This window comes from Cimex lectularius, unplaced genomic scaffold (assembly GCF_000648675.2).
Source record: "Cimex lectularius strain Harlan isolate CLEC.00 unplaced genomic scaffold, Clec_2.1 scaffold103, whole genome shotgun sequence".
Taxonomy (NCBI): Eukaryota; Metazoa; Arthropoda; class Insecta; order Hemiptera; family Cimicidae; genus Cimex; species Cimex lectularius.
The window spans coordinates 1,482,984-1,501,496 of NW_019392691.1; the positions used below are offsets into that span (position 1 = coordinate 1,482,984).

At 35.1% G+C, this 18,513-nt stretch overlaps 2 protein-coding genes across 6 annotated transcripts in view; one reads left to right on the forward strand and one right to left on the reverse strand.

Moving 5' to 3' along the window:
- Nucleotides 1-14,658, forward strand: part of LOC106670423 (RNA-binding protein Musashi homolog 2-like) — a 393,099-nt gene extending 378,441 nt beyond the window's left edge. For 3 of the 5 annotated variants that reach the window (XM_014400751.2, XM_014400747.2, XM_014400750.2), the window contains 2 exons: nucleotides 11,903-12,350; nucleotides 13,861-14,658. In XM_014400751.2, the coding sequence (XP_014256237.1) occupies nucleotides 11,910-12,350; nucleotides 13,861-14,631 (1,212 nt within the window). In that variant the 5' untranslated portion in view covers nucleotides 11,903-11,909 and the 3' untranslated portion in view covers nucleotides 14,632-14,658. Of the gene's footprint in view, nucleotides 1-8,538; nucleotides 8,974-9,005; nucleotides 9,204-11,902; nucleotides 12,351-13,860 lie in introns of those variants that run through there. The other 2 variants (XM_014400748.2, XM_014400749.2) reach the window with 2 other exon arrangements.
- LOC106670425 overlaps nucleotides 1-18,513 on the reverse strand; it is a 70,812-nt gene that overhangs the window by 33,533 nt on the left and 18,766 nt on the right. The window contains exons 3-4 of the mRNA XM_014400752.1: nucleotides 10,897-10,982; nucleotides 10,577-10,640 (exon numbers count right to left, since the gene is read on the reverse strand). Coding sequence (XP_014256238.1) covers nucleotides 10,577-10,640; nucleotides 10,897-10,982 — 150 coding nt within the window. The remainder of the gene's footprint in view (nucleotides 1-10,576; nucleotides 10,641-10,896; nucleotides 10,983-18,513) is intronic.

The window sequence follows — 18,513 nt, forward strand, 5'->3', positions numbered from 1 at the left end:
TAAATCTTTTTATAGCCTGTCTCCTAACGTCATTCCGTAATAATACAATTTCATAGCAGTATCGGGAAGTGAAAAATCATCTGAACAAAATAATTTTTCCCATTTTCTAAGGTCTAAACGCGTCAAATATCGAGTCTTGTGGTTTACGTTTAATTTCCCCTAGGAATTAGATCATTTCCTAAAGACATCTACATTATTCGTTTTTACATTTTTAATGGGCCTGTTGGTGACAGCTCGAGAACGAAATCAGTAAGAAAATTATCTTTTAACTCTCACTTATCACTACGCACAACGTGAAAATACGGCAAACGAAAGTTCCCTTCTACCGTTCTTTTGAACATTCAAAACAAAACGGTCTGGGAATTTCTACTTCAGCAACAAAGAACCTTGATGGGCCGAAGAAGAAGTTAAGCGACGAGAAGTTTCGGGGTAGTTGGCTGTCTTACCCTTCCCAAACGGGAATTAGAAGCACAGCTTGAAACAAGTGCCATGACCTCCAGGCATCTTAAGGAGCTCGGAAAAACAAAAAAGGTTGCTTTATTTAACCCATGGGTTACTTTCTCGAAACGAATTTTTCTATTTCCCTGCTGCGCAATAGCGATGAGTTTTTTTTTGCATCGTTTGGGTAGGTAAATAAAATAAAATTGAGTGTTATACCCAAACCTGCATTTACAAAATTGGTAGGGTGTGATCACATCATCCGATGATACGATTCCTAGCAGACAGTGGAAGTAAAAGTATTACATACTTTTTATGAAAATTTGCGGGAAAAACCTTGCTCTAATAAACAGAATAAAAGGTTATATCACCATGGCAAATCGCGTCACATCGAGAAGCTAATAGATCATGCCTTAACTAACTTTCACTTTTTCCGGAGTTTGGATGACTTGAAGCAATGCAACATTTGACAGTCCGTCTCTCAATTTCTTTTTCGTCGTTGTCTATAATGCACGGATAAAAATGACTGTACAGACGAGAACGGATTTTGGCATAATTTCTGAATCGGAAAAAGTGATATTCTTAAAGTGATATTTCATTTCTTTCAACCTACGGTGTTTTATTAAGGAAAGATGTAGAAAGTTTCTCGCTTTAAATAGCGCCGTTCTTGTTATTTTCCAAAGATAGGGGTGAAAGGATAGACCTCGCGTTGGCGTTAAGCGGGGAAAAAACGTGTTTGATGGATGTAACGCGGGTCCGTTAATGCTGCTCGGGGGTGTTCCGTGGCCATAACCCTGGAAAAACTCGGGTAGGGGCCCGTCCTAATCCTTGATCCCTTTCGTCCCACAGTAAACCCTTGTGAAAATCCTTTTTCGGCCCGTCAATTCGCCTCCAGCGCTGCCGACGACGCCTATTTGTCATACGATTTGAATGCCAGATCTCAGGAAGAGCTTTTTACAAAATTGTATAAGTGGATCCAGCCAGGCCTTATTTATAATGAATGCGTGACAAGTTAAACCAATCAATTTACAAAAATATCTTTAATCCTTCTTGCTCGAGATTATCTTGATCAGGCGATACAGCCCTTTTGATTTTAATTTTTCCCGACGAGACTGTTATTAAACAGACATTAAAACGTCACCAGTTCGTAATTATGTTTGTTCCCCTCTATAAATAAACCCTGCTCTGAAAGGAATATTGAAACAAAAATAAAATTTCTTTAAAGAAACATTTAAAGGTTGTTGAGTAAAAACGAGTTTATTACATCGATTAAGTCTTACATCACAGTCAACTCCCACGAGGTTTTAAAATAGTAATTAAATTTTCTGCAAAATTGCCTCTTAATTACAAAGGATGGTTCAAATATGTACCTATACAGTTAGTTACATTACAAATCAAACCTGAGTAGGCTAATGAAAAGCCTGATATGTGGAGGATCTCAATAATCATCCTACCTAACGCAGTGCGCTTTTTCCACCTCAGCAATAATCTATAAATCTGAACTATATTGCTTTCATCCAAACAGGACGATGAATCAACGTTTCTCTACTAAAATGTACTTTAGAATGAGATTTTGCAAACTTACCATTGCCGCTAATATATTTAATAAAGTATTGGTTAACTCTTTACCCCTTTTCTTAAAAAACAGGGGAGTCAGAACACCCGGCAGTGCTCTCATGGCGCTCCTTGACACCAACTTTGAGATTGTGTCAATCGTGTATGGCGTATTGTGAATCAAGACAGAATGAGTCCTATCCTCGAGACTGTTTGAAAGCCAGAAGCTCGCTTTTGTGGTCAAGTTTGGTCCTCCTCTAACTCCTTTACACACCAGTCACTTACACGAGATTTGGCCCAACAGTACGTTTCTCAGTCTAGTAACACGATTCAGATGCTCAGAAAGTCAGAAAATCAATTATGTCTTCAAGTCTGGTGAAATCCTATAAATTCTCTACACGCCGGACACAGCCGAGGTTTGACTTGGGAATGTGACAACCGCGTATGGCCTATTCTCCATGTAGTTTAAACGATCCCTACTTTTGGAATAGTACCTACTACTGTGTTCAAGCCGTATAGCACAACTGAGTAGGCTACTATCAAGGTTATGGAGGCTAATAAAGCCTGTATGTAATCGGGAGTCATACTTTATGGGCATAGTGCAAAAGTCCCTGTAGCCACGAAAATAGAAAAATCAACATCACAGATATATTAGGGATACAAGAGGCGCCACAAGGCCTTCTGCACCTCGACCTAAATAGACCTATTGTGCTCCCCTTTTTATTTCCGACTGGCCAGCATTAGGTTGTTATAGCTTTGTCAGCGGCTCCTTAGTATAGGATCTTGGTTGCAGGTTTTCCTGTCATGCAAGAACCTGCACCTACATAGACCTTCACTGAAACATAAAATGTGTTCTGCGGTCTCTTTTTCTTCCTGGAATCAAGCACAGTTTTTCTTCTGAATGTACTCCTATCCGGCGCATGTGCTTTCTTTAGTGGCAGAGTCCTGTCAGGTGCTGTTATGCGGATGGCCTATGGCTCATCGCGTGCCCCCATGCTTGTGGTATTGTTCCACCAGATTTTGGACTTATTAAAGATCCGTTTTAAGATGTATCCTCTTTTGTGGCAGGATGGCTAAGCCGCGGTAGGGATCAGATACAGATATGTTAGTAGGTATGGGATATGATACAAGAGGTAATAAATAATAATAGATACAGGTTCCTATACCCAGGCAAATCCCAATGAAAATTTCATGACAAATCCGCTTACCCTAATCCATTAATACAGAATATATCCCATCAGACTGTTCCTTTTTAAATTTCATGGAAAGAAATAAACATAAAAGGGTTTGAGATGACAAACTGGTTGGTTACTTACTCTAGGAAAGTCCCGGGTTATGACAGGTTTAATTATGATCATTTATTAATTGAATTATCATTTCAAGAAGATTAGGCTAAAGAAAACGAGAAGGTAAAAAACCTCGGAAGGCTTACAGGATGTTTTTCTCTGTAGGAAAACGTGTTAAAATTATGTCAAATATAAGGTGGTAATAAGGGCTCTGGATTTAAACAAACCCACCTTTACAAATGTGAAGCTCACATAGTAAAAGGAAAACCATTTCAGTTTTTTTTTTTTTTTTAATAGAAGTATGAAAGGCTTTTATATTTCCCAACCGGAAATTATTCACATAGGAAACATTTGAATTAATTATGTTACACATTGGGTGGGTCTTGCGTCCGAGCGGCCGACGTTATAAATTCTCTCAACCGGCTCCTCCCCAAATGGTTTTATGCATTAGCTTATCTAATATTAAAACTAATTAATTTGATTTACGTAACCAGGCTCTTGCTCTGTGGATTGTGCAGCTGTAGTGTCGTGGTCTGACCGTTCTGAAACGACTCCCATGTCAACATTGCCGGAAAGCATTTATAAAAACGGATCGAATTTATGGACATGACCTTCCTAAATAAGCGGCACGTTTTCAACCCCCATCAGGCGGGATTAAACTGGATTAGGGAAAACTGTATCCCGGCCTCCTTTCTCAACAAGGGCCCGGCAATTTATCACCTAGCAGGACTGATTAAGATCGTTTGTTCGACGACGGCTTCCCCTTTGACGCTCAGCCTATGCCTTAATTTATTCGCCATTAAATTTTCAAAACAATAACCATGATTCATCTTTAGAAGAACAAATATATAAGGGCGCGATAGGAATATTTTAAGATCTATAAAGAAAAAACATAAAATTTCGTGAGGGTTTAGGTTTGACTGTACTTGGGAACTTCTGATTCTCTTGGCCTGCATCCTTGCTGTTTTGGTCTTCCAAAGAAGTCTGGCCGACAAACCGGAATGATCGAAAGAGAATAATTTATTCAGAATGGTAAAGGAAAAGGTAGAGATGATTTCCCATGGGTTTTCAACTGAGAAAAGATTTATCAGTAATTGATTTTTAGCTCTGTTCCCTTTTTTTCCGAATTCAGCTTCAAATTGATGATTTGTAATAAAAAAAGCAGTTTTCGTCAATTTGATCCTGTGTAGGGTTAAACTTGGAGAACTTGTTTCTTCATAAATGTCTTCAGTTTACAAACGTAATTGGCCTGTTGTTTTGCCCGTTCCCTCCTTAAAATCACGATTCGTTGCAAAATTGACTCGAGTGTATTATCTTTAGATTGCAATCTTATCTTTTCCAAAATCTTAAGTAGAGATAAAATTGTCGGTCATACTCTTGACACCGCGGGCATTTTGAATTTTTATCGGCATCATCAAACGGGGCCGAACAGGGGATTAATTAGACACAAAAAGGGCCGTAAAAACAAAAACAATTTGTAAATCGAGCGTTCATTGAAACGAAAATAGAAAATTAAATTGTAATTTACACAGGTATTATATCGCAAATATTTAATATATACTGTCAACCGAAATTAGGCTTATTTCTCGGATATTCCAATTGAATTAAACACGATTGACTAAATCAGAAATAATTTAATCCGTCCCAAATTACGAGGTTATATATCACGAATTATCTACATTCTTATGATTTATGTTTTGCCTTTGAAAGACTGGCCTTAATACCGACCTTTTTTTTAATCTAACTGGGATAAATTTGAACGATTTTTTCCAACTTTAAAATCACTCGTGAAGTACCAGTCGTGATTAATATAAATGCTCCTTTTCCAAGCCTAATGCAATTTTTTATAAATCAATTGAAACCAATTTTTTTTATAAATTCAATAATTTCCAGCGTAGAGTGTAGGCAAATAAAAGTAATCTTAAGAGTCATGTATATACTTTTTCCAAGTATAAGTATAGTTTTTTTAAACCGATCTAATTTTTTGTGTTTTACTCTAATTTAATTCTCAAATAGTCCAACTTAAATTAATTACAAATTTTACATTTTCGGCTGTAATGCATTGATGAACGCAATCAAAAATAACTTTAGAATTTTATGTTGTTCATAAACAAATATGTAATATAATTTTTCAACTTTTACAAGTTAAATGTAAAGTTAAGTTAAATGAAAGATTTTTAAACAAAAATAATCTGCTAGATCGAAATATAAAAAAAGCTAATTTAAATTCGGAAAAACTCTAAAATACATTGAATTGATTAGCCTGCTGAAGCTGTAGAATGCTGCAACAACTTCTCCATTAAACTAATGGAGAACTTTAATTTTTCTAATACATGTAACTTTTAAAATTTATTTGCGTACATACATAAATTTCTGGAGATTTTTTTATAACCTATTTTGTATAACAGCTGTTTGACAAATAAAGTTCAATTAGAAAAAGAACAGGCACAAGCTATTTGGGAAATGTTGAATTTCGAATGCAAATCTTACAATTTGGTTAGAAATGAGTACAATTTGGAATTGCAGAGGTTCAATTTCATTTCGAGAAGATAGAATTAGGTTTGAAAATATTTGAATTTTGCCGGGGGAAAGTGCAATTTGATTAGAAAAGGGGATAAAACTAATTGGAAACATCAACATTTTGCTTGAGAACAATTCAAATATGTTTCGAAAAGGTTTAATTTGCTTTAAAAGTCGGTTTGAAAAAATGTTTTACTTGTTTGCGAAAAGGTCGGATTTACTTGGAAAATTTTGAATTTTAACGGGAGAATATTAGCGTTTGGCATGGAAAAAGATCGAGTTTAATTGGATAAAAGATTGAAGCTGGGTTCGAGGAAGATAAATTATATTTGGAATTATTAGAATTTCATTTGAGAAAAGGTTGAACTGATGGAAAATAATAACTTTTTGGTTGGGAAAAAATCAATTTGAATTAGAAAAAAGGTTGAGAATTCGGTTTCGGATAATTACAATTTGGTTTGAAAAAAGAACAATTTGATTTGAAAAGAGCTGATTTCTGATGGAAAATATTTAGCATGACTCGGAAAATGCACATTTTGATTTAGAGAAGGTTCAATTCTGCATCGCTAGTTTAAATTCTGATTGAAGAATTTAACTCGGAAACATTTCAATTTGAATTGAAAATGGTTCAATTATGTTTGAAATTGTTAGAATTTGGTGTAAAAAATGTTCAGTGATTTGGACAAGTTGCAACTGTGAAAGTTTAAATTCTGATCGGTGATATTATAATTTAGACCGGAAAACGGAAACCGGAAATTTGAATTGAAAAAAATTGAATTTAGACTTTTTTATTTTTGGCATCAGCTGATTGCCAGAGCCACTTTTAGAATTTAGGCTTAAAAAGTTTTATTCGATTTGTAATTAATTTGGTTCGAAAGAGTACAATTTGATAATGAAAATTTTGAATTTAAACTTAAAAAACAAAACTAAGTCGAATTCGTTATGTATCATAATTTGTTTCCAAAAAGGTGAATTCGATTATGGAATAGTTAGATCAAGATAAACTAAAGAAATTAGTACATAAAAAACCTTGAGATGGTTTATAATAAAAGGTTGAAATAAGTTCAGAAAAAGTTCAATTTGATGTTCAAAAAAAGTTGAATTAGACTTGAAAAAGGTCTTTTAAAAAATTAATAACCGAAAACAAGACATCCCATTTGACTCTAAACGCTTTTTACTTGATAAATATTAGGAAAAAATGGAATGCAAACTAAAATGATTATTCCCAGCATGTTTCCTTGGATTTTGTTTAAATATTTTATACAAAATTTTTAAAAAAATCGACATAAATTTATGTAGGTTTGTTAATATTTTTTAATTATCATTTTTTAGTGGGATTAAGTTTTGGACTTGTTAGATCGAATTGAAGGTAAATAAATTGGTAAATGAAAAATCTTGAATTGGTGGTTTATAATTAGAGGTTGATCTAATTTGGATAAAGATTTGATTTAAAAACGCTGAATTAGACTTGAAAAAGGTTGGAAAAATATTTATAACCAAAAACAAGACATCCCATTTGTTTCTAAATGATTTTTACTTGATAAATATTAGAAAAATACGGCATACAAACAAAACAGAATAGCCCTAACATGTGTTCTTTATTTTTATTTTTTTTAAATAGTTTATAAAATTTAAAAAACAGAAATATGCATATATTTCCGTGGCTTTGTTAATATGTTTTTAATTAACGTTTTTTAGTGGGATTAAGCTTTGGAATTTTTAGAACAAAGCGAAGTTAAAGTAGTACATAAAAAGTTTGATTGGTCGGAAGTCAGTTTGGAAAAAGTTCAATTTGATTAAAAAAACAGTTGAATTAAACATGGCAAAATTCGTAAAAAAAATGTATAACTGAAAACAAGTCATCCGCTTTTCTTTCTAAATGATTTTTACTTGATAAATATTAGGAAAAAATGGCATTCAAACAAAAAAGAAAATCCCTAACATGTGTCCTATTAGATTTTTTAAAATCTTTAATAAAATAAAGAAATCGACATAAATTTTTGTTGATGTTTTAATATGTTTTTAATTAACTTTTTTTTAGCGGTATTAAGCTTTGGAATTGTTAGAACAAAGCGAAGTTAAATAAAGTATTACATAAAAAAGTTGGATTGGTCTATAATAAAAGTCTGAAGTCAGTTTGGAAAAAGTTCACTTTGATTTAAGAAAGGTCGAATTAGACATGGAAAAAGTTGTAAAAAAATTTATAACCGAAAACAAGACATCCCATTTGTTTCTGAACGATTTTTATTTGATAAATATTAGGAAAAAATGGCGTACAAACAAAAAAGAATATCCCTAACATGTGTTCTATTAGATTTTTTAAAAATCTTTTATAAAAAAGAAATAAATCGACATAATTTCTGTTGATTTGTTAATATTTTTTAAAAGTTTTTTTTCTTAATTAACAATTTGTTTTTGTGTAGAATTAAGATTTTTCATATGTCAAACACATGAGACGAGAAGAATCCAAGGCAAATTTTAGATTGTGGAATCTTTCCATTAAAATCATGCCCCATTTTCACGCATGGGATCGCCTAGAAATTTAAGAAATTCGTTCAATTTTTGTTCCTTTGGACCCATGCCGACACGGTGACTTGAAGAAACGAAAAACCGCGAATTTGAGCAGTTATAATCCAATGGGCTCCAAAACAGCTGAACCGGTCATCTTTTCTCATTATCGGAAAATTGAAATTTTTGAAATTCCTACGGGACACTTCAGACTAATTAAATCTGAGATTCTTCGCATTCTGCACGCGAAGTCTAATCGTGTTTCGGACTTAGCCGAGGCACTTTCTGATAATGCATTATCGATCCGTTCGCCCAAGGGGTTCGGTTTTTATCCCATTATAATCCGTCGGCCGTATTACAGCAGGCGTTAATACTCTCCTGGTCCCGGTTGCGTCCGATCCTTTTTTCCTTTTTTTTCAAGTATTCAAACAGCCTCGGAAAACACCAGGAAAGTATGCTGATTTTTTCCACCCTTTTGCCTGTTGGTACGCGGACCGTCAGAAAGCAGCACTCCCGATTCAGCAAGCCGTCAAACATGAAACCTCCCAAAGCCAAAAAGAAATTTATGTTTCTGTTCAGCAATTTTAAATTTGCCTATTAGTATTTTTTTCTAAGGGTGCATTTTCGTGATGCTCGTCGACAATACGCCTCAGAAATGTTTGCAGGAGTAAGTTCAAAACGATGTGCTTCATTTGTTCTCCAATGTCATGATTTGTTAGGTCTGCTTTCTTTAGTATCTCATTTGTTTCGCGTACTCGCCCAGGTTTCTTTCTTAGCTTAGCCTTCGAACCGTCCACTTCTTTATAAACCTTTCTCTGTTTTAAGTTTTTAAAGCGAGTCTTTATTTTAATAGTTGTTTTTAGAGAAAATGAACCGTTATCGTTTGAAAAGTCTAAGGTATGAAGCATTTTATTATTTTGTTACAATTTAAGGATATTCTTTGGCTTTTCCTAAATTGGAAAATATGTTATTTTCTATGTCTTGTAGCTCCTAATTCTTAACTCCGAACTGTTGGTTTTTGATGAGTCGTTGAGGGGAGGAGAATGATATCCTCGATTTGAAAACTAGTATACGATGGGTTTGTTACACGAAAGCATAAACACGCCATTTATCGATCTTCTCATAAATGAACTATTTAAATTTTCAAAAGGAAACCTCTTATAAGATCTGTATCGTTTTCAATTAAGACTGTTTATATTTTTTGTTTTGTCTTTGTTGGTTGGGGGAGGTTAGTTTAATTTTATCCAGACTGGAAATTCTTATATGCAAAGAAACAGTCCAGTTTTTCAACTTACTCCAAGCTGGAGTCAGCGGTGTTACAAGGGAAGGAGGGGTGACAATTGAAATATATATTTTCCCACTTTCTGGGTAGGTCTGTATGATGGGATGGAGGGGGTTGGGGAGAGGCGCGTATTGATCGACCTGCCGGCAAGGGAGAGGTCTAAATGTCGGCCCTTGGGCTCTCCTCTAAGGGCAAGCCCTTTCATTCCCTCGCCGGCGGCTTATTGATTCACTCCAAACCCCAAAACGGAGAAATTTTCCCGGCGCCGAACCGGGAACCCGGGGCCTTTCCTCCCTTAGAATCAATCTAAAGGGGCGTATGAAGATGACGGTTTCTCTCGGAAAAATGGGGCTCGGATTCTGTAAGACAATAAAGATTTAAGGGTTGGGTTGTATTTCGAAACAAATAATGAATGGAAGTTGTTTTTCTATTTTTCTATGAAGAAGGAAAACTAAGACATACAATGAACATAGTTTTAAAGGGAATAAAAGCGATTTATCTAAACATCTATAGATCAATATACAAATATTTTGTGGGTTGACATTTAATTTTAGTACTAAGGAAGCTTTCGTGTTGTTATAATTAAAGCCTGTGAGAAAATGAACAACTACTACCTCAAAACAAAAAAAAAGGTTCTAATTTAAAAAGAAAAAAGATATATACATGTTACATTATAATCTTCTAGCTACTAGTTGAATACACGACTTACATTTCGTTATACAAGAAGTAAACAACTTTTAATTTAAACCCTCGGGTCTGTTCAAAGCACTTAGCGTGTTTTCGAAAAGGCACAACGTAGCCAGAGTTAAAACGAGCACAGAACTCACGACACTATTCACTTTAACCACTTGGGAAGAGCCTGGACACTTGGTGAAATGGTCGTCGAATAGGACCGAGCGGTGGGTATGTCCCGTACCAGCAGTAGTACTCGAACCACAATACTGCTGTGACAGGACAATAATACCGCCCGGCCCTAGCGGCAGGTTACCTTGAGACTGTACGGGTTCAGCAAGTCCATCTTCTCGTTGATGGATTTGGCGCCTGTGATGTAGCTGAAACAGGAAGAGTTTGTGATAGAGGTGCCCAGATAGCCCCCACCCCGTATGGCGTGCAGGGCGCACGTCGGCATGCGCCCCGCGGCCACCCTCATCCCCCTTCAAGCTGATCAATGATAGAGTTCAGTCAACTCCCCCGGCTCCTCGCACTCTCCTTCTCACTCTCGCTCTCTCACTTTCTCTCCATTACATCCTAATTATAATCAATACTCAAAAGGATCGATACTGCAAAATCCGATGTCACCGTACTTACGCGACGTCCCTTGTGCAGAGCAAGTAAATTACAGCAGCGATGTCCGACGGGATGGCTATGGCTACCAAGCCTACAATTGGTAACAGCTGGAAAAGAAAGATCAACGTGAGAATGCTACAGTGGCTGTACGGTGGAAAATATTTTTCCCCATAGATCCAATGAAAGACAACCCTTCTTTTATTAATTCCGTACTTCTTAAAAAAAGCAATTAATTGATTACTCAATAATTATAAATAACTATATTGCCTTCTGACATTAAATACACCAACGCAGACCAAAGGCACTGCTGGAAAACACACTTGAAGACTAGATGGTCCACCCAGATCGATTCGTGTATAACACGATTATACAAAATGTTTCGAGTTTTTCTTAAGGACCTGTCTGTACAAGGATCCATACAATTAAAACCCTCCCCCTTACTTAATATACATTGGAAAAAAAAATGCGAACCTCATATTTTTACCTTCTTCACAAATATAGATAATTATTGGATTGTACTCTTTTTAAACCTCCTAGGTTTGAGTTCCCAAGAGGTTTGAGTATGCTTTACAAGACAAACTGGCAAAAGAGTCAAAAGCTGGTAATTTTGTTTTCTTTCGTCTCGTCGAGCCTCGCTGTTTGTCACAATCATTGTCTGGCCTTAACAGCGGGCCCAAAACATCTACAGAAAGATAATCTACCATAGAAATACACACAAAATGACTTAATTTCTAATTTGTTATACGATTCAAGACAATCTATAGTGTGTAAATATTTGCTACCGAACATTGCATTTATACATTAAATTTTGCAACAAAAATTAGAAAGGTGAAAAAGTTGTTTTTACTTAAGAATTGCCGTTGCTAAAATTTGAAGCATTTTATTCGTAGCCCTAGAATTACTTTTTATTATTTAAGATTACTAAACTCCTACTTTAAAAAAGGCGTTTTTGTGTTTCTGTTGAGATTAAATACATTTAAAAAAAAAAAAATGCAAACTAACAAATTATGTTTTTGTGTTGTTACAGTTTGGGCATGGAAGCGATGGCCCCCATAGGGGAACAGGATTTGTTCAACATGAATAACCTCGTTCCCATGAACGGGCTGAGCCTCCTGCACATGAACGGGCAGCTGCCTATCATCAAACAGGACGTGAAGCCGATGGTGAACGGGACGGGATGCGGAGGGCCGGCCACCGGCGGCGGTTCTCAGCTGAACCTCAGCCAGCCGCCCCAGGCGCCGCCTCCGAGTTCGACTGCTCAGACGAATGGCACGGCCACCGAGTCATCTCCCGCGGGTCCATCCCAAGGGGGCAACTCCTCCGGCAGGTCCACCCCCAACAGCAGCGACCCGTCTGCAGCGAAGCTGTTCGTTGGCGGTCTAAGCTGGCAAACAAGCAGCGACAAGCTTCGCCAGTACTTCGGCATGTTTGGGACCGTCACTGATGTCCTCATCATGAAAGATCCTATCACCCAGGTATGCTTTTTGTACTGCTCGTAACATTTTCTCTGCATTTTTAAACTATTAATATAAACTCAGTAAAATACTATCTTAGCCTACTAACAAAATTGTTTCAATCTTAATCTATAATTGTGTCTGTCTAACTTTACGACCTGCTTAAACTTTTCCTACTGCATAGCTTTTCTTAGCCCAATGTCTGTAAGCTGTGAGCTGTTGAGCTAAAACAATTCCCCTTTTCTCCAAACAAGCCAGAATAATGTAGACCCAAATTAATGATCTATCACTCATTAATTAAACGTAAATATTGATTTAAAATTCCTTTTGCTATTGAAACTGCCAATTTTTACGTGTCAGACATATCTGATGAACATTACTTTTGTTGGTCGTCCTTAATCAATTCCTCAGCCTATTTTGTTATAATTTTTTCATTGTTTAAAAATTTATTTTATTTGATAAATTTAAAAAATCCTTGTCATCACATTTTTGTGAGATTTCTTCTTTAGGTCAGTGAATCGATGAGCTGAAGTTACGCCGTTTCTGACCACTCCGCTCTGTCTCATTGTTTGTTCTCGACGTTTCCCCATTTTTTTTTTCCAAACACTGGCTTGTTTTGAAAATGTAAGGGGGGGCAAGATATTCCTAAGACATAAGATTTTTTTTTCATGCTTCATTAATTGATCCTGATGTTTTGTTTCATAGTTTCACTTGTTTCTCATAATCTTATCGATTTTCAATTTATCCGAGAAATACTGACAACAGACCGTTATTATTGTCAACAGTATTACACTATGAAACTGAACAAGCACACTGAATAATTTATTTCTCGGTAATTCCTGTTTCCTGTTTGCCTGGGAATTTTCGAAGGATGACGTCTGGCCGTTTTATTTATATCTCGCATACATCCAGATTGAACTTCCAGAATCCAGAGGTGGCGTGGACTTTTTCTGATTTGATCCGCGGCAAAAATCGACCAAATTTTTGACATTGTGAAGATCCTTTGTCCCGAGGTTGGAGACCTCGTCTCCTTTTCTCTCCTGCGTGCGAGGGGCTTATAATATATAACTGGTTCCTTTCAAGGACACAACGCTTGCCTTCGCAACTGTTCTGCAGACCCAATTTCTTCTGCACTATAATTGATCGCCCAGAGTACACGGCCTCGCAACCAGAAATAATTATTTTTCAAAGGACATAATCTCCATATGTTATTCTGATCACCTTCTGACCCACAAAGGAACTGAGCGTCGTTTTTACTTAATTCAACTTTTGTTGTTTATAAAGTTTTGTAGCAATTCCTGCCAGGAATCTTTTTATTGCCTAAAACACTTGTCCAACTAAATTTACAAACTTAAAAATTTGAAGCTTGTTATATCACTGGAGTTTTAATAAAATGTCCGATTGATGAAAACCAAAAACGTTATATGTTTAAAATAATCATTTAATATAACTAAGAATTGTTTCTTGAGAATAAATTTGGATTATTTTAAGATTCAAGTCTAAAATTAATCTGGTTTTGACATTGTTACAGAGGAGTCGTGGATTTGGGTTTATAACATTTGCTGAGGCAGATACGGTTGAAAAGGTGCTTAAGGTACCGATACACACATTGGATGGGAAGAAGATTGATCCAAAACACGCTACACCGAAGAACAGGCCTAAGGCTACAAACAAGACAAAGAAGATATTCGTTGGAGGAGTGAGCCAAGACACTTCTTCAGATGAGGTAAAGGCTTATTTCAGCCAATTTGGCAAAGTCGAAGAAACCGTGATGCTGATGGATCAGCAGACAAAGAGGCATCGTGGATTCGGTTTTGTCACATTCGAGAATGAAGACGTTGTTGACCGAATTTGTGAGATACATTTCCACACTATCAAGAATAAAAAGGTGGAGTGTAAAAAGGCACAGCCGAAGGAGGCAGTGGCTGCAGCGGGATTGCTCCTCGGAAAGAGAGTCATGATGGGACCCTTGGGAATGAGGATGGCTGCACCGGCTCCAGTTGCTGCCGGTCAGCTTGTTTCGGTGACTGCCCAAGCGGCTCAGGCTGCTGCGGCTGTCGCCGCTCAACAGGCTGTTGCAGGTTATAGCAAGTTGTTCGGTGGCTATCCCGGACTCGCAAGTTATCGTTATGCACCGTATCCGGTAGCTGCACCGGCGCCTGCTACACCGACACCGGCTGCACCTGCCCCTGCGTTAACTCCTGCTTCGCCCTACCAAGGATACTCGTTACCAAATGTGGATATGACTAGCTTCCAGGGAGTCGACTGGGGATCAATGTACGGTATGGGCATGTATGTCTAACTCTGGTAATTCACATCTTTACTTATTATATACCTATCTTTTGATGGCTTTTTGCTCACTTGTCTTGGGCCCTTCACTAGCAATAATTTGCAATAAAAAGACAGTATTAGCGTCATGCCCATCTTTGAATCTTCCATAAATTGGTTTGATATTATATCTAAGAAACATAATAGAAAAACTAGTATTAGTGTGATATATTGTGTATTGAGATTTTGTAAATTTGATGATTGTGATTGAAACACTGTAAAATTGTTGTTATATTAGTGTTTGTTGATAATGCCTACTGGCAGTTGTTTTTTCAAACCCTGTACACAGAGGGGTGTGCCATACATGTCTCAAGAAAAAGAAATCCTTCGAGACTTTGTTTATCGTGTTGTGAATTTCTGTATATATAACTTGATCTCAAGTGTGGGTACATATTTATACTTTAGACATAGAACAGAAAATTGAGACGGTAAAATCTCTTAAATTAGGGCTTTCAAGCCTTTGTTTGCATTTTGCAATAGTTGATATTTTGTATTAAGTGGTTTTGCGCTTTAAATAACCATGTGACAAAAGTCTGCATTAGCGGATTCTCTGAAATCTAGTCACTTTCTTTTCTCTTATTTCTTTTTTAATTTTCATCATCCACACTTTGTAGTGATACTATTTATTAATCCACATCACGACTGAGTATTTTACCTTTTAATCCCTTTTGACACAAAATTTGTATTGTTCCTTTTTTTTATATATATAATTTTGTTTTTTAACTACTTTATTTTGTTTTATTTATGTCTTGCTATTTGTATTTTATAGTTGTCATTAATTCAAATTGAAACATTCCATAGATTTGTAGCTTTTTTTCTTCAAAAGTAAAATAAATTTTTAATAGAAACATCGAAGTTTCATGCATGTGATCAAGTGGACCAAAATACTTTGTTTGGGGCGAAGGTGGTGGCATAAAAGGAACAATGTCAAACTAACAACTTCAATGAGGTACAATACCTTTAGAAATGTAGCTAGCTATCGTCGCCACCTTCTCCTTCTGTACTTATTTTTGTACTTAAAAGTAATGAGAAAATGGAATTACAAAATGTTAAATCGGTTGTTTGCAACTGTTGGGTATCCTAGTTTGAGTTTGTAATGATGATCCTAAATGAAAACAAAAGTAAATAACTTGTAGAATATAACATCAGTGTTTTTAATTTTGTCTTATTCTTTATATTACTTTAATTTTGTTTCTAATTTTATCATTTGTGGAAAAAACAACAAAGCGAAGCCCTGTATAGATGAACAGGTTGAATGTTAAAGTATGAATATATTTATATATATTGATATATATAAATTGCCATGTGGAATTATTACTACATGTCGTGTAAAAATTGAGAAAAAAATATCAATGTTACAGTGTGTTAAAAATAGTTTATAGCTCATGATAATTCAGTTGTAAACATTTTTGTCAGTGACATGAGATTCATATCTATCTATAAAATTGAGCGAAAGGAAAAAGGATAGCCCTGTAACCCCCCCCCCCTTGTTGGCAATAATGTTCCTTGTTGTAAATGTTAGACTTTGGAGTTACCTCACCTGTTTGAGTGCCAAATGGACAAATGTCATTTCACATTGTTTAAACCGAGAAAAAAAATCTTGACATGGGTATCAACAATCTATTTTCCTTTCGCCGTTATGAGACAATATTTGATTATGTGAAAGCAATAACAGTCATAGGAGACCCCTTTTTGAGTATAATTAACCCTCTATTTTTGTATTCTATAAAAAAAAAAAAGAAAGTTGTGAAGAGTTAATAAAGTTTGTATTTTCATGAAGATGTGGTGTAAGAGGGTTTCTCGGTCTCGGAACTGTCATGTGTAAACTATTAACCTTTGTCTCCTCTATACTTCTCGACTCGTTGCTGTTTTGTTGGTGGACTCGTAGTATTTAAGTATTCACTTTGACAAGTTTATTTAGTGTTAGATGTTTTTGTAGTTTCAGTGTGTAGTTGTAGAATGGGTTATCCCATGCACTTGTAGCTCAGTTTATTGAATAAAGTAGATTTCAGAAAGTAGAAAAAAGTGCTGCTTGATATGGTATTTTTATTATAACAATAATCATTCCTTTTTATTTACATATACATATTTATAAATTAACTTTGTATAATGCTTGACTGGCCTTGACTGACAATTTCAGCTTTTGTTCTAGTGAACCTACGTTCATTTTCTTTTTACAATTTTAATGAAAAAACTTTTCTTTTTTCTTAAAGAAAGTGGAAAAGACATGAAGGTTGATCATATTAAATAAGAACCCACTCGCTTTTCTGTGATAACACTGCACGGATTGTTTGTTGTTAGCACGATAGGTGAAAGGTGCAGTGGAGAGATCTACTCAACTATAGCCCAGTGGAGATTCGACATTTCATCTCATTTAATACCGTTCTTCAATCATTTTATTACCCGATTGTTAATAATTTTGGTGCCGAAATTCGCATGAAGTCTGGTAGACAGACCCGAAGCCCAGTAAACAGACTAACCACAAATGCATGTTCAAAATATGTATGACCAAAAGTAAAATTGCCTTTAACATATAATGACTAACCAATTTCATCATTAAATTCTAATATAGTTTTTTAAAATGAGATGGTTGATTGTAGGATAGTGGACTCCTGTAGTGATAATTTTTTTATTAGAATGTTTGGGAAAGTTTAAATTTGTGCCTTTAGATTTGAAATAAAGTATCAAAATATATAATAATAATAATAAAAATAATAACGCTGATATTGATGTAGATGTGAAAGTAGATTTTATATAAATGTAGTAGACAGAAATGTGAATTTAAAAAAATATATATACACAAATCAGTTGATAAATGTATTAATATTTGGCTGTTTTAATAGAAAGCGATTTTTCAGGGAAAGCGTGGGAAAATTATTTATTTGATGGCCATGCAAGCAAACTTTTTTAATTGAAATTCTCAAAAAATACAAATGAGGTTAAATTAAAGAATTTTGCCTGCTATACTTATCTGTGATCAGGTAACTAAGTCTTTCACTAACTTGAGATTTTTTTTTTAAATAGTTGTTTTGGTTAAACTGTTTAACTATTTTTAGCTGTTTCTCAGACATTGTGTTGTTTTAAGTTGAATATTTTATAGTTTACTGTAAATTAATTAGACCTTATCTCATTTCTTTTCTATACTAATAGTTTTAACACGAACCTTTGATTTCATTCCAAGAGTAGTTTAATAGCATTTTTCCTTTGTCTTTATAATTAAGATTTGAAGCCTTAAAAGAGATAATTTTCCCACTTACTCTAATCTATGACTATACAATAAAATAATTCTTATCAATTAGACTGCTGTTAAAATTTTGAAGGGACAGATCCCAAGCATTACATTTATTTTTACATGACAAACTCTCTTCAATCAATCGTCAATATGTAAATAATCAGACAGAATTTGGAAAATTTTCCCTATCTTGTTTGATTCCCCTGGTTAGCATGAGCATTTTTTTTCCTCGGAGGAAAATTGTGTACGGTAGCCATAGGGGAATGGGTCAAAATCATTTGTCACTCACAAAACATAAATCATAAACAACATATCTATCGTGATGCAATTAATGTTGAATTATCACAAAAATAAAACACGTTTATCTTATAGTCAAAATCTTCGCTCATGCAGTTTCTATTTCCTATCGCGTTTTCTGATTTTCCTTGTGTATATATCGTGAAATAGAATAATGTAAACTTAAGCATTTTCATTAACACTCAATTATTGTGGTTACTCGGTGTTTTAAATACTATTATTTGTATAAAAGCTGAAAGGAGGCTCTCTTAGAAACTACAGAGACATCGAATATTAAAAAAATAATGTAAATAGTTATTAACATTAATTATAAACTTATTTATCTTC